Consider the following 16,865-nt stretch of genomic DNA (forward strand, 5'->3'; position numbering starts at 1 on the left):
GGTAAGCAATTTCCAGTCAAGTGGAAGATAAACCTTTTATAGACCACAGTGATTTGCTGTCAGTGGCTCTTTCAAAAAGCTCATTTGGATCAACCAGGTTAGGAGGTGACACAGACATTTGTCAGCCAAACAAAAGAGATTACAGACCCGAGGGTGAGACACAAAATAAGGTATTTAATTGCATAAAGATCAATGAAAGTAACACACAAACCTGTAATATTGTACTCAGACTGTCAGTCCTATTAAAACAGCTGATAAAGAGGCTACCCCCTGAGGATGAGTTGTAGCACTGAGCCTCCAGTTTAATTGTCTGATAGAGTGCCCAAGATATGGGAAAAAATGTTTTTCTTTGGTTGTTTAGGTGTTCTAGATTGCCTAGCAGCAGAGGGCCGTATTAACTTCTGCTAGATGAAATTTAACGCCGGCTGATTATATTTTACTGCTATAAGGCACACTTTGAAGAGTAAACGCTGTCTGTATCAATGCCGTGTACCGCAGCACGGATCCGGGCGCGGATCCTTGCGGAGCCGCGGATGGATGCTGCTGCATTGCCCTCTCGTGGGACGAGCCTGCAAACAGCAGCGAGCGCTCACCCACGGCTCCCAGGGCCCGACCGACAGCCAGGGATGCCCTGCCTGGGGGGGACAGCCCGGCAGCTGCTCCTGGCAAATATTTACTCAAATAAGTGCATTTCCCCCTAAAGCTTCTGTTCCTGCGTTTCTGTAGGACACAGCTCCGAGGAGCTGCAGGAATTGCAAAGATTGTCCTGTAACATCCCAACAATAAGCAGCATAACACGGGACCACTCCTATCCCAAATCTCTTTTTATAGGACTTGCTGTGTCAAACAAGAATTAGAGCAGCAATGTTTGGTGGCACAGAGTGCAGGTGCAGCCCGTGCCAGAAGTGAAGGCAGCATCCCAGGGATGAGAGGCTCTGCACAGATCCATTTTACTGTGCTGGGAATGATGCCATCTATCGCACAGAGTACTGCAATTGCCTCCCACAACGCTGCATCTCATCTCTATTCTGTCCTACTCTTCTGGGAATTTTAAAGAAGCGTTTTCCTGTCTAGCCAAAGGACTTTTGTCACCCGCACTGAGTTGTCTGAGCACTTCATAGTCTCTGAAATATTTATCCTCTCACTTTTCTTGTCAGGTAAGAAAATTCTCCATTTTGCAGATGACAAAGTAAGTGCACGGATTAATCCTCAGTTCCAAAAAGAGATTTATGTATGCAAAGTGGTTCTTAGGCAGAATTTAAGAGTCTATATCCAAAATGTACATTGTGAAAAGCCCTCCTCAAGGACTGGAGGAACCACTGGTGGCATGCAAGAAAGCTGTCAGCAAGTTCCCTTCTCTGCCTGAGGGATAGGGGAAGTGACAGCAGCTCAATTCCTTGTTACGAGCCATTTATTTCTGTATTAGGAAATAAAAATTTTCTAAACACTGCAGTCAGACAGGACTTCACATGCAGGCTGTTCTACTCATAAATACCTTGGGGTGGAGCACAAGGAGGAACAGTGTACAAGTGCTGTTCACTGCTTCCTGTTCCCAGCAGGGGAGGAATCAAGGTAAGATTTTGTCCTACCCTGCTGTAACGAGCTCTTGTTTCATGCACCTAAATCCCCAAGGAAAATCTCCCAAGAGCCTACTGCAGCACCAACAGGCACAGCACAGGCCCTGACTGAGCTGAGCTGACCAGCCAGGCTTATGTTGAATTTGTGAGGCTTCTTGGGGCCTGACCAAATTCAGAATTCATTTCACAAGTCTGAACTATCCTGGAGCTCACTTAAGAAGACTTTATCACAAAACACGATGCCCTACTTCTGACTGGTAACAGAGAGAGTACTGCTGTGTGAGACAACAAACCTGCATCCTAGGCTCTTCTAATCCCACGAAAAGTTGAACCTCCACCTCCATGAGATTAGAAATATGCCCTGAACATCAAGTCCTGCATACTTGGGATGGGTCATTACTCTTGGGCCAGTGAGAAAGGCAGGACTGCAGCAGCAGCAGAGAGCAGCCATGACCCAGGGCTCAGGGGGCTCAGTGTTTTCTGGGGACAGAACTATGGCTCCCACTCTAGGACATTTTTTTCCTGTTTTTTAAGTGCTGTGTTTCAAGTTTCTCAGGAGCCTAAGGAGCCACAGAGTGCCTGTCCCCAGGCTAAGCACCTACAGCCAAGGCTGCTGATCCAGTGCCCTGCAGGGACATTTGCCTTCTGCTCTCATAAATTCACACTTCTGACTACAGAGCAGTCTGAGTTCAGTAAGTGGTGACAATCACCTCTGTGAAAAATGCTCCCCTATGAACTGGTAGCTTTTCCTGTAATGCAGAACCATCTGTTCAAATGACAGGAAGGGTGATGCTGGTTTGGGAATCAGCCTCCTGGGCATGTTTTGTAATCCCTGGTTATGGAAGACAGCAGGCAAAACACAGAATCCCTCTTTCTCCAAGGAAATATTAAAGACCAGTGTTTAGTTCCCTTGGTGTTTCTCAATGACTAGTTTAAAACTCTCCTGTGCTCAGCAGTTTGGCTTTTGGCCATTCCCACCCAGAAGCTTGGTTTTCCTGTCTTTGGTGGAGAGTGAGTGTCACCCCACCAAGTCACCCCTGCAGATGGCAGGGTATGTGCTGACAACAGCTGTGCCACAGCTGCTCCTCTGTTACTACAGCCCATTGCTGGGTGTCTGCTCAAGTGCTCAGCTGCTGAAAACAAACAGCTTTATTTTCTTTCTTGCATTTGGGACAAATAGTGACTATAGAAACCATCTCCCCTAAAAAATTCTGTCTGATAAATGTTATTCATGTGGCTTACCAACAGCACTTAAAATTAGCCAGCTAATTTAGTCATCTAACTGTCCTACTTCATTTCCTTTGTCTGGTACGTGGAGAAAGAAAAACACACAAATTTTTCAAAGCTGGAACTAGAAGTCAGAGGCTGTTTAAAAGTCAGTATTGAGTTACATTAAAATGCAGTGGAACATCTGGATTTTTTGATTTGTCCTCTAAAGGACTCTCTCCTCTGCAATGGTAGGAATAGGTGCATGCAAGACTAGGCAGCTCCTTCCATTAAGTATTGTATCAGTCTCCAAAATGTGGCCGTGTGAAAAGGAATAGCATTAGCACTTTTCTACTTGACAATACAACTTGGCAAGAAAGGAAAATGTTGCATTAGAAAACAGATACTGATTTTATGTAGACTGCAGGTATCTTCTTTGGAAGCTTCATGCTGCAAGTCATCTGGAAGTTGATTCAAAGCCCACAAAAACAAGATCACTCCTTACAATGTACGTGTCTTAATATGTAAGTGTCCTTAAGGAGATGTTTAAGGACATCTCTATTCAGCAAAGCACACTAATGTGCATTTAAATCCCACTGAAGGCCAATATTGCCACATAAGCTTATTATTGAACTGCAATTTTGGAATACATCATCACCTCTGTTTGAAATCTTTCCTCACTTTGGAAGACTACTGTTTCAGAAAGAAAAGCCATATGGAACTAATCATGCACACTTTGTCTAGCAGATAGGCATTATAGCAGATTGTGTTTCCCTTCAAGTGCTTGTCCATATGAGCATGCAGGCTGTGGTGTGCATATAGCTGAACATGCAAGACAAGATTCTTAGCCCTAAAAACATCCATACTGATGTACCTCCTGCTTAGCTGCATAATTATGAGATGAACACACTCATCACTCCCTATCTGCCAGCCAAATGAAGCATGTTTTCTCTATTCTTTTCATTTTCCTTTTCCTGCCCTTGCAAAGACCCTACTATATTTAAGCTTGTTTTCTCCTTATTTACTTTTGTTTAACGATTGGTCTTTCCCCCATGTTCGCTGGCTCTTCACTCAGAGTTCAGACTACAGGACAGAGATTGCACTTTCAGGCAGATATTCCATACATCACTACACTGCCTCACAGAAAAGTATGTCCCTGGGAAGTAAATGATCTCCTGAAACTTCAGTATTGGCTTGCAGAGAACAGAGAGGATGAACACTGCAGGATTTCTACCAACCATAACTCCAGGACTGGGAAGGAGGCATCAGTCACCATTAATCCTTATATGTTGAACTGTGTAAGTCAGATGCCACTAAAGACAAACAGTAAAGTTTAATCAGCTCACAAGGTACTGTGGTTCTTCCTCTTTAAAAGGTGATGGGTATAGTTCCAACTCAAATGGCAAAAAGTCTGACATTGTGTCATTTTTCTTCATGTCACAGCACTGGGCCTACAGGGCAAACTCATCTCAGTTCTTTTCACTTAGGGCTTCTTAGCACGAGGCATTCTGAGCATTTTTACTCAGTTGTTTGGACTCTAAAGACAACATATTCATCCTAACTCTTGCAAATAGACCTCAGCACTATTTGTGCCATGACACAAATTCACACTTATAGAAACACACTTGATACAGATAGGTATGTATATTATTTTCTGATGAAAAAATGTATTTTAAATATTTTTCAGAATATCTTAACAGTGTTTTGTGAGGTGGATATTTTAATCCCTCTAAATGTAAAGATTTGTATTAATCCTTGTCTGTAAAATGAAGGAGAAAGAAAATTCAAGACAGGTAAAATTTCTCAAGTGTCCTAAAATGTTCTATGCACTAGGTTCCTCTATGATTAAAGCTGTATATCTGAGCACCCTCCACTTCCCTAAACTAGTGCATATACAATCTGGGAGATTCCAAAGCTCTTTGTTCATTAGCATTTTATCTCTGAATTGCATTGCATCAATAAATACTTGTCCAACATGGAATATTGACTGCCAGGAGAAGGTAATATGGAGGAACTTAAATTTCCCACAGGGCAGAGGGACATGAAAGGAGAGGGTAGAAATTTATGGCAGGAAACATTTTTGTAATGGCCACCATTTGGATTATACAGAGGATTGTAGTGTCAAATGGGCTTCCAGCAGAGTGAGATGGAGAAGTTTGGGGTTTTTTAGAGCACTAATTTATCATATAGCTGTACTTGTGAGTGGTGTATAGCTATTTCCCTTATACATATGTAAGAGAATGAAAAGGGTATGTTACCAACATCATAACCAGGCATTCATATTTTACAGTCCCAGCTGGGACTGAATGAATAATTTATGGACTGAAAAGGTAGTTTGGGTTCACTTGGCACAATTCACATGGCAGATGACTGGGAGCTGGCCTCAATTTGAGCTGCAAGTGAGTGAGGAAGGAATTGAAAGCAGTAGGTGTGTGTGCTTCCACTTTCACCGAGGCTGCCAATTTTATATGAAATACCTGAAAAATAATTGACATAATGACTCAAACTCATGTTTTCTGTCAGCAGGTGAGCTGTAGGTGGGCTTAGGCCCTAATTCTGGCCAAGGAATTGATTTACTTCACCAGGAACAAGCAGCAAGGGTGAAGCTTGCCCTTGCTTCATAACTTGTACAGGGGTGGGGAGTAAACAGTCCTTTGGGAGAGAACAAGCACTGACCCAAATCTGAATCAGCTCTATTAATCAAGTAATGAAAAGTGCCCAAAAGCAACCTGTATTTCTGTTTTTCAGTGGTCTAAAATAGAGGGAGGTCAGATTGATTTGCAGTATTTTCATTGCTTGGCCACTTCAGTAAGAATCAATCATTTGGAAAATATGAGTGATTACAAACTCTCAGCCAGCTTTCAGTTAATGAAGAATAGGAATATGGCAAAAATTTTCTCTTCTATTTTTCAGGTGAGTTATGCTATATATTTTAAACTGCTGTTGAATTTGATCATTCTGACAACTTTAGCCATAGATGCAGAATTCTCCTCGAAGAGGAAATATTAATTCATCTCCCTGATACAAAATAAAAAGAACAGCAATGGTTCAGCTTATGCCTGTGAGCAGAAAAAACGTGCTATACTCTCTGAGGATGTGAAGAGAGCAACATCTAAAGGAACTATTCTGGAGCAACAAAATAATTGTAAAAGATGTAAAAATTATTATTTTATCTTGGTTCTTTTGTTTAGCTTTGTCTCATTTTCCAAATGGGTTGCTACATTTATTCACTACACCAGAAATTTTAAGCAGACAGTGTGCATATAGGTGCATGTGTTTGACAAGCATGATAAATAAAATTTATATGAAATATAAAATTTATATTATAAATTTATAAATAAAATTTTATTTTAAGTTTGTTGATAGTTGTAATTCCCAATCTTTTCATTCCTTGCAATAAATACATAAAATATAAGTGTGACATCTCATTCTTTGGTTGCTTCAGCCATTACTCAGTGATGTTAAAAAGTCAAATATGCAACTGAAGTGGTAGATTTATATCTCATTTGAAAAAAAAGCTCAATACCAAGTCAGAGGAATTTAAATAAGCCCTAGTTTTGACTTGCAAAAATAAAATGTTGCTTTCATATATCTCAAAAATATTTCACTCTCAATTTAGAGATATTATTGCTCTTTATCAAGGGAAATGAAAATATAATAAAATCTTCAAGATTTCAGATTATTTTTCACCTGAGCAGCTGTCAGGTTCCTGGGCCTCCTGCTCTGGGATAGCAAATTGTTGAATTTGGAGAGGGCAGGCCTGGATTTTCTTTTCTGGGACAGCTGATGTTGCGGATACTCTTAGACTAAAATAAGGCAGAACAATGCCAAATGACCAATTAGAAAGTTTTAGCTATGGAAACCTCAATTTAAACTTTTAAACCTTATGATAGGCTGAACAGTCCACATCAGCAACAACTTAAAATTTCGGAACAGTCCACAGCATCATTGACTTAAACACCACTGAACAGTCTGTAGCAGCAGGACATTCAACTTTTAAAAAGAGGAAGAAATGAAGAAGGACATATGAAAATTAGAGGTAAAGGACCCATGTCACCACCCAGGGTTGCAAGACCATCTCTGGTGTGGTTCCTGGGGATGGTGGGTGCACACACAGCCCCTCTCTAGTGCTGTTTACAGAACACTGCTTGTGCAGCACAGTTTGCAATTCTCAAACTTTTCAAAGGGGGCTGGGTTTTCTCAGAGTTTCAATTCCCCTGTCAGAGACACACTGCAATGCTCTCCAAATCTGGTTTTAGAGATAGTTACCCAAGATAAGGAGGGTGCTCTCAAAAACTGCTATCCTGCCTCCAAGACCCTCTCCTAACATCACCTTAACTTGTTGGCATGGTAACATCCCTTTTCTCCTCTGGCCAGCATTTGAGACATGAACTCTCTCAGGTTTACATTAACTCTTTCAGGATTTCAGCCTCTCACAGCAGCACTCCTCTTTAGGATGGAAACCACGTCCTACTCCCCCTACCCTGTAAGGAGAAATTGCCACAGACACTGAAGGCACACAGCAGACCCCTGGCTAGAGCAAGAATTGAGACAGCATTCTCTGATTTGTGAATCTGTATCCAAATCACCTGATTGGGTAACTTTTATTCCAGGAGCAAATATTCAGTCTTTATTATGCACTGAAATACAATCTCGGAAGCTACAAGCAGAGGGCTGAAACATATTGTCTGACAACACAGGCCAAAAATACAGTACAGCAGGGGGAAATTGAAGATAGAAGAGCAGTGCACAGCAATATATTTGTTTCTGCAGGCCTTTTTTCCTTGTTCTGCCACATATCCTGACAATACTGCAGCCTTAAGATGAATTTGACAAACTTTGGTTGATGAAATAACAACTTTGAAAATAATCAGCAGCCACACAGAATACACTCAATGGTTTTGGGGGTTTTGATTTAGATATATACATGGGAAAATACATGGAAAATGTCAGGAGCTGTCAAATGAAATTCAGGTGAGGATTTGCATTGAGCCTGCCTGATTTGCAAATCACAGACTCAAAGAATCATTTAGGTTGGAAAAACCCCCTAAGATCCAACCATTAAGTCAGGACTCTCAAGTCCAGCACTACACCATGTCTATAAGTGAAATATCTACATTTATGTTATTTTCCTTGAGGAGTGGTGATTCAGCCTCTTCCCTGGGCTCTTCCTGTTCTAATGCTTGACAATTTTTTGGTGAAGAAAATTCTCCTGATATCCAACCTAAACCTCCCTAGCACAACCTGAGGCCATTTCATTTTGTCCAGTCGCCTGCTACTTTGGAGAAGATACCACATCCCACCTGCCTAAAACCTCCTTATAGGTGATTGTAGAGACTGACAAGGTCTCTGCCAGCCCCTGTTTCTCCACAATAAACAATAAACACGCCCAGCTCCATCAGTCACTCATGACACAGGAGTGGCCCCAAAGCTGAGCCTGGGTGTCTGTCCTGGATGTGGCTCCATTCCCCCCCCTCTGCCCCTGGACATGCAGTCTGTGTTTACCCATCCAAGCCATCAGCCATCTCCTGCAGAATGTGTGGGAAATGGTGTCAAAGGCTTTTCTGCACTCCAGGGAATCAAACTCCCCCTTCATCTGCTGGGCTGTCCTGGGAGGAGATCAGGGCAGTGCTGCAGGCCTTACATAAGTATTTCAGATCTTCCTTTTGTCACTGTGCTTCTACCCATCCATTATAGGCTGGAGATTCTCCTGAGCCCTCCCTTTGTCACTAATGTACTTATGGAAATAGTTTTTATCATCTTTTAGGGCACTTTGAGGTCCAAATTAACTTCCAGTCAGGCTTTGGCCTTTCTGATTTCCTCCCTGCACAACCCCAAGAAGGCTGTGCAGTGCTGCTGAGTGGCTGCCCCTTCCCCAAAGGCCAGAACTCCCTGAATCCATCTGAATTCCACCTGGGTTCCATCCAGCTGGCCCGGTGCGTTGTGGCCATGGAGCCCTGGTGCCAGGTCCCTCTGTGACATGGCAGCGGACACGGCCCCAGGCAGCAGCGCTGCGCTGTCACCCTGCAGTGCGGCTACGGCAGCGGTGAGGGCAGGCAGGGCACGGCTGGGCTGGGACAGGGACAGGGCTGGGACAGGGACAGGGACAGGGCTGGGCTGGGACAGGGACAGGGCTGGGACAGGAACAGGGCTGGGACAGGGACAGGGACAGGGCACAGCTGGGCTGGGACAGGGACAGGGACAGGGCTGGGCTGGGCTGGGCTGGGACAGGGCTGGGCTGGGACAGGGACAGGGACAGGGGCAGGGGCAGGGGCAGGGGCAGGGGCAGGGGCAGGGGCAGGGACAGGGACAGGGCAAGGCTGGGCTGGGACAGGGAGCAGGGACAAGGCTGGGCTGGATGAAGGCCAGGCCAGGCCACCAGCACCTGTGGAGGTCCAAGGTCTGGGGACAGGGACAGGGGCTCTGGAGAGCACTGTGGCAGGGCAGTGCCACCACTGGGGCCAGTCCCTGTCCCTGGGCTCTGCCTTTCCTGCCCCAGCCACCCTCTCCCTGCTACCCAACCCCACTGAGCCCCTTCTCTCCCTCCTCCTCCTCCTCCAGGCCATGGCTGGAAAGATCACCAAAATCCTGCTGGTGCTGGCCATCCTCCAGCACGGGCTGAGGGCAGAAGCCCAGGCAGTGAAGGCAACAGAAAAGGTCCTGAAGCAACATGAGGGACAGCACAGCCGGATGACTTGGCTGGTGAGAAAGATTGTAAATTGTTCAAGTGACTGGGCAGCTGGGAATAACTCCTGGTTAGTCTGTGTGAGCAGCAGGGCAGTGATTCTCTGGCATGGCTGAGTTTAACAGTGCCTGCATCCCACTTGGGTGCCTCTGCCCAGGTCTTGTTTCCTGCCTGCTCCTTGTCTCTGTATTCCAGTTCAGGGGCCTGGGTACACAGAGAACAACTGGCCTTACTCTAAATACTGAGAAAAAGAAAGCATTAAATACCTCAGTCTCTTCCTCATTTTGTTCACTATATTTCACCCCCATCTAGTAAAGGGTAGAGATTCTTCTGAGCCCTCATTTTATTGCTAATGAGAATTTATAGAAATATTTTTATTCTCTTATATGGCAGTTAATATATAACCAGATCAAGTTCTATTTGGGCTTTGGCCCTTCTAAATTTCTCCCTGCACATCCCCATGACAGCCATGCAGTGCTCCTGAGTGGCTGCCCCTTTCTTCCAAAGTTTATAAAGTCTCTGGCTCCATGTGTGTTCCATCCAAAGCCCCAGTTTTGTCACTGTGGGGCTGCAGTGTCTCTGACATGAGAGGAGGGGGAGACATCCCCAGATGTCCCATGTGACAATGTCACTGCTTGAGGCAGCAGTGAGTGGGGCAGGCTGGGGAAAGCTGAGTTGAGAGACAGGAAGCACCAGGGGAGCTTCTAAGGCTGGGAAGGGTGCAGGGGCTGTGAAGATAGACTTAGGAAGTGCAGGCACAGAGGTGCCCAGGGCTGCCAGCTACAGCTAGTGCCTGTGGGGATGTGCCCCCATCCCCAAGGAGTTCTCTAACCTTCTCCTGGCTGCCTCCAGGCTCCTGCATCCCTCTCCTACCCATCCCTGGGTCCTCCATCTCCTGCCCCTACTGCCCCAGCAACCATCTCTCTGTCATCCAGCCCTGTTAAGCCCATTCTCTCCCTTCTCCTCCTCCTCCAGGCCATGGCTAAAAGCATCACCAAAGTCCTGATGGCAGCAGGCATCTTCCAATATACACTGAGGGTGGATGTCCCAGTAGTGAAGGTCACAGAAGAGCTCCTGAGGCAGCATGAGGAGCAGCGCAGCCAGGAGATGGCCAATCTGCAGAAGATGGAGGAGAGGATGCAGGAGCAGAGCAGACCCACCCAGGAAAGGGTGCTCCACTCAGCCTGCCAGCAGTGGTGGCTTTGGGTCTGTGTGGAAATTATCCTCCTGCTCTTTGGGATCTACTGGCTGCCCACTAGGAAGAGTGCTGGTTCTGGCAGTGGCAGCCAGGAGAAAGCCACCTGCACTACCCAGGAGCAGATGGAGGAGAGCTAGGAGGACAAGCCCGTGGATAAGGTAGGGACCTCCACTGCTTTTGCTTTGTCCTTCCCACAAATGAAGTTTGAGACCCCTAAGACCAACCATTGTGCACTTTTTCCAGCAGAGCTGGGCACTGGGGGAGATCTGCTGATACCACTGCAGCCATGTGCTGTGCTTCCTCCTCTCCCACCTGAGGAGGAAAACAGAGCCCCAATCCCTGCTTCCTGCACAGCCTCTGCAAATGGTCTCAGTAGTGATGCTCCCCCTGCCAGCAGATGCAGAAGAGATTTCCCCCTTGTCCATCTGCTAATAAAACTGTTGATCTGCTTTGAGAAATCCTGTGTCTGTGAGGGTCTGGACAAGATTGTGTTGGGGGCTGGCTCCATCTGCCCTCTGTAACAAAGAGATGAACTTTGTGCTCCCATTGATGTTTGCAGTGGTTACACATGTGCTTAGACACTTGGCACCTCCCTGTCTTCTCTCCTTCTGATGTTCTTGCCATCTCCTCCCAGCATCCTTTCCCATGCTTTTGAATACCTCTGAACTTGCTTCAAAAGATTCTGCTGAAATCAGCAGTTCCATCACAGGGTCTTTTCCTCAAGCTATTCTTTTCAGGATGGTTGTTCCACTAATTGGAACACCCAAAGGCCTGCAGAAGCCATTGCATCACCTATTTCTGACCATCAGATCTTGACCCACAGCTGGAGGCTCAGCCACCTCTGGACACAGTTTAGTGGGTGCTGGGACACAGCCTGGTGCACACTGAGGTCCTGCTTTTCTCCCTGCACTCCTCTCCCAAAGTGGAGCCCTGCATGTGTCTCCCAGGCTGCTGAGAAGTCACTCTGGCACAGGCAGAGCTGTGGCTTTGGCCCAGATGTCCAGGCTGCAGGGAAAATGCTGCTAGGGGGAGTGAGGAGGGAGGAGAAGGAGGAGGGAGAGGAGGAATCAGTAGTAAAAATGTCTTTTCCAAGTAAATGCTTTTAGGACTAAACTGACATGGCAATCAAGTATGATTAGCTTTTCATGTATTTATTAAAGTTTTAAACCTTTGTAGCTTTGTGTGTCAAGGGACCTGAGTATGCTCTCATGGTCATCTTCATGGATGTCAGTCCTGAAAGCAGGCATACCAGTTCCCTGTGCACTATTGCACAGTTAAGCTGCACAATAAGATGAAAAGGATTTTCATTTTCATTCCTTCCCCCATTAAACACAGCAAATTTTGAGACATCCAGAGTTTGTATGTATAATTGAGAGCATTTCACATGCCAGTCTCTAAGCAAAGTACAATATGAATTTTTAATTCTGGGAGAGTGTCACTATCCTATATCATCATTGGTATTTTAAATAAGATGCCTCAAAGGAAAGAATAACTGAGAGCCCTGGATGAAGGGATCAAATGCACCCTAAGCAAGTTTACTGACAATTCAGACCTGGGGGAGTGGCCCATCCACCAGGGCTCAGCCCTGGAGAGGCCACACCTGCAGTGCTGTGTCCAGGTCTGGGTTCCTTGGTACAGGAGAGACATGGAGCTATTGGAGATGGTCCAGCAGAGGCCACAAGGATCAGGAGGGGTCTGGAGCATCTCTGCTGTGAGGAGAGATTGTGGGAGCTGGGCATGTTCAGTCTGGGAAGGAGAAGGCTGAGAGGGGATCTCATCAATGTGTATGAATATTACAAAGGCAGTGCCAAGAGGATGTGCCAGACTCTTTATAGTGGTCTAGTGACAGAACAAGGAGCTATGAAAAAAAATAAAACCCAAGGAGTTCTACCTCAGCGTGAGGAAGAGATTTATTTTAAAGCAGGCAGAGCACTGGAACAGGCTGCCCGGGGAGATCATGGAGTGTCCCTCTCAGGAGACATACCAAACCCACCTGGATCATTCCTGTGTCACCTGCTCCAGGTGACACAGCTTTGGGCAGAAGAGTTGGACTAGGTAATTTCCAGAGGTCCCTTCTAACCCTAACGATTCTTTGATTGTGTGAACTTGGAAAATTCATAAGAAACTGCTCGTGTATGCAAACGTCAAAGAGAAGCATAAAATATATCATGTAAACCATCTTTTTCTCCCCTCTTTGTTGCTTTTTCTCTCCCTGTTCCCTTGCCTCTTCCCTTCCCCGGTTCTCTAAGGTGCAGAGGGCAATAGAAGCACTGCCATGCTCCGGTTCCCGAGGGAGCAGCCGGGTTTTTCCCGGGACAGGAACGGGGATTTTCCCGGGCTGCCATGGCGGGGTCTGGCCGCCAGGGGCCGCCCTTGCACCGGAGCCAGCGCTGGGTCGGGAAAACCGCGGGGAATTCCCTTCCAAAGGTTTTCATGGCGCGGAAACACCGCTGCGAGAGCATCCCTCCGCCGAAAAAGACAGCTTTAGCGCGGTTTCTCCGTTTGGAAATTATGATGTTCCTTGGGAGGACATAATTTGCTGATTAGGGATATGTTTGTTTAGCTGCAGCGCCTCAAGTTTCAAATTTGATTGCGTTCATTTTAATCACAGAACTGGTCTTATTTTCAGTAACACGGAGTTGTTTGTTCCCAATGCATTTAAGAATTCTTATCTCAATTATGTCACGTGCTGGAAGTGATATTACTAATTCCTAAAATCATAAAACTCCAACGTACACAGAAGAGAAAGTGCTGGAAGAAGAAAGCATCTTTTGAATTTATTTAAACAAAAAGGGATCCATTTAAAGTCTTTAATCCTGCTTATGCTGCCCTAAGAGGCAAGCTCCAAAATTACACATGATGTTTATGCCTCTGATGTGAAAGACCCATAAAATGTCACACATTGAGTGTGACAGAGATACACTTGGCTCATGTCACATTGCCCCTGCCTGTGTCTACATGTCTTTTTTCTGCCATGTTTTACCATGCCTTTCTTCTTTCTAGATGCAACCCACCCCCAGAAACTGCCAGCTGCTCCAGCTGCCATCCCTTATTCTTCAAGACTACAGAACAAGGAAGGAGAAAATAAACTAATTGAGGTAGTGGCACTTCACAGCACAATTTCCTGGCTCCTGTACCACCCCTCCTGCCCTGTGATCAGAGCACCTGCTCACCCTCTGCTTGGAGCTCTTTGGGAGAAGAAAAACCTGAGCCTTCTGGGCCTACAAACAAGCAGCAAGGAGGGTAAACTTAAAACAGCAAGGCAGGGGGAGGGTTTTGGTGATAGGAGAAATTGCACTTGGCAAGTCATCTTTAACAGAACTGTCTTCTCTCTGCAGCGTGCTAGAGACAGAGAGGGATTTTCAGAAACCTTAATTTTCAGCAAAGGATAAAAGTGGGAGCTAAAAAGAAATAACTAATAATTTTAAAAACACATGTAATCATCTGTTCCAACCTCACATTGAACAATCATATCTGTGGGCCATAGGGTGAAGAACAAGTATCCAAGGACACACAGTGTCAGCAGTAAAATGTTGCTCCAGTTCCACAGAGCTCCTTTCCCAGCCCTTTTCCAGCCTGCCACCAAGGAGTGTCCAAGGGTGCCAGGGATATGGGGCTGGAAGAGTAGGAAGTTCATTACTTTGTTCCAAAAGTTACTGAGGTGCTATTTTAGGAAGAGGTCATCACTGGGCCATAAAGCACTTGGAAAATGTCCTCTCTCACCCTTTCTCCTTGGCAATGGTGGGGAGAATGCCAGTGGAAAATTCCTGTGCATAAGGAGGTCAGATATACTAGTTTTTCCATCTTCTTTAACTACCCAAGCAGTGAAAGGCAGCTGGAATGACAGTCAAGGCTGATCCAGACACAGCTCCAGGAAACATTATGCAAGAATAGGACCTTGATGTAAACAGGAGTTCAGGACCTTAATATAATGGGAGTCACTGAAAACCTCAGGCTGAATGGCTACTGAGATGGGGTTGTTCTAATCAGAAGAAATATTTGAAAGTTAACTCCACCTCCTGGACACAACAATGCCCAATTCCATATAGGAACATGTGACTGAGCACCCCAGCTGGGCCTTGGAGCCTCAGAGCCAGCGTGGGCTGGAAGGAGAAGGGACATTAGAGAGGGAACAGTTTGTACACCAGCCAACACACACTGGTTTAATTTCTCCCAGTAGGTAAAAAGCACTGACATCTGTGAAAGTCACAGTGCAGTGAATAACAAACATCCAAATGTGGGGCATGCAGAGAAGCAGCCAGCCCAGCCCTGCCAGCATCAGCAGCTGCACTCCAGGCACACAGCTTTTACTGCAGTGACTATTGACTGAGCCCAGCACCCTTTCAGAAGGAGAGGCTTCTCATCCAACTGGGCATTAGTGCCCAACTCAGAGAGCTGATGGCTTTGCTTCATAATTTGGCTCTGACACAGGGGAACAGAGCAGCAAGAGAAGGCAGCAAATACAGGCAAACCCTTCTAAACTAGTTGAGATTCTAAAAAGTACAGTTGAGCCTCTTGTTTGCACAAATTATGAAAACAAGGCTGTGGCACAAAAAAGGCTGGCATTACAAACAGCATGGTGGAAACCTGTAAGTAATCCAAGCACTAAATAAGCACACATAACTGGATTCATAAGTTTTTAATGAGGTACAATAATAAAAGTAATGATCAGAGAAAAGAAGGGCTCAATTTAAAAAGTTTTTACAGATTCACCACAGGTTTTATTTTCAAATTTGAGATTACATGTACATACATATATGTATAAAATGTAAGTTGGAGTTTAATATAATACATATAATTTCCTTTATCTGCATCACCTTTTTCATAATTAAAGAATTTGAATCATCAGCCTTACACAGAGAACTTTTAATAACCATGTTTGTATGGGAAATACAGTGGGTTTTTTTCAGCCACTCACTAGTATCACTTTGTGAAGCTTTAAGTGGCTTAAAATGCCCTTTAAACAGTCTTAATTCTGCTTACTTCAGAGAAATCTCAACTTACAGAAAGCTGGAAGGGGGAATCTTGTTCCAGAGCAGTATTGGTCTGATCCACTCAAGCATAAGCTTTTTATATCAAGTCTGTAAGCAATAATTCTGACCCATATGGTCTACTGAATCAGAGCCTAATTTTGTAAAATCCCATCCAAATTTATATCTTAGTACCTGAACATTTTGCCTTATCAACTAGAATGTTGCTCTGCATAATTCATGAAGCTGTGAATTATTTTTATATATCCTCTCTCTCTTTTTTTTAAAGAAAGCTGTTTGAAAACCAAACACTAGAAATAAAAAAATGCTTAACAGTGTTCTAAAAAAACCCTAGACCATGAGAGCAGTGAGGGACTATTCACACATGCAAGATAAATCCTAGATGTAAATATTTCCTTGATCATAGCTTATACACTTGAGCATGCCAACAAAAGCAAAATATTTTTGTTCAAAGTCCAATAATAATACTTCACATTATTTTAATTTATAACCTAAAAATAGCCATAAAACTTGCTCCTACTAAAAAACTCAAATCAGATTGCAGTACTTTTAATATTTCTGCTACCTCCCTCTTGGATGCTTAACAAAATAGCATAAACTGCTACAGATGGATCTTTAGCACAGTTTAGCAGAGCTCTGTGCATCCCATCAGAGTAGTACAGAGCAGTGAAATGAAGACAGACGGTGCAATAAGTGCAGGAGCTGTAAATGAATGCGAACAGAAATTGATTTTGAAATGTTCTTGGCACTTCCCCAAGAAAATATTATCACTGTATTTAAAGAGAAGCATTCCATGCATTGTATCAGGATAACCAAGAAGAAACTCTAGCCTCTTTAATTATTGTCTCTTCTGAGACCTATTTTCAGTTCAGCTGCAACATTCACATAAACCAAGCAAACTCCTATGGATTGTCAAACTTCAGTAGAACAAGAATTGGGCACAGTGTTAGTTCTGGGCTTCCCAGGACAGGACAGGACAGACATGGAGCTACTGGAGAGAGTCCAGCAAAGGGTCTCTATGATTTTAAAGGGCCTGGAACATCTCTCCAAGGGAAGGCTGAGAGATCTGGGACTGCTTGGCCTGGAGAAGACTCAGGGAGGGACCTTGTCAGAAACACTTGGAGGGAAAGTGCAAACAGGACAGAACCAGGATTTTCTAAGTATTTCCCAGTGATAGCACAAGATGCAAAAGGCACAAACTGAAACAC

General features: G+C 44.8%; 1 protein-coding gene across 3 annotated transcripts; it reads left to right on the top strand.

The window, feature by feature from the left end:
• The first annotated feature begins 8,726 nt into the window (after window positions 1–8,726).
• LOC306800855 (uncharacterized protein) lies at window positions 8,727–13,773 on the top strand. 3 transcript variants are annotated; one of them, XM_079303274.1, is made up of 4 exons: window positions 8,727–8,829; window positions 9,345–9,485; window positions 10,444–10,824; window positions 10,913–11,124. In XM_079303274.1, the coding sequence occupies exons 1-3, from the start codon at window positions 8,764–8,766 to the stop codon at window positions 10,801–10,803; spliced, it is 567 nt and encodes a 188-aa protein (XP_079159400.1). In that variant the 5' UTR covers window positions 8,727–8,763; the 3' UTR covers window positions 10,804–10,824; window positions 10,913–11,124. The 3 variants fall into 3 exon arrangements, with proteins under 3 accessions (XP_079159400.1, XP_079159399.1, XP_079159401.1); XM_079303273.1 differs by lacking the exon at window positions 10,913–11,124 and adding an exon at window positions 13,670–13,773 and having other exon boundaries at window positions 8,731–8,829; XM_079303275.1 differs by lacking the exons at window positions 8,727–8,829; window positions 10,913–11,124 and adding an exon at window positions 13,670–13,773.
• The last annotated feature ends 3,092 nt before the right edge of the window (window positions 13,774–16,865 follow it).

Source organism: Erithacus rubecula (genome assembly GCF_903797595.1).
Source record: "Erithacus rubecula genome assembly, chromosome: 1".
Taxonomy (NCBI): Eukaryota; Metazoa; Chordata; class Aves; order Passeriformes; family Muscicapidae; genus Erithacus; species Erithacus rubecula.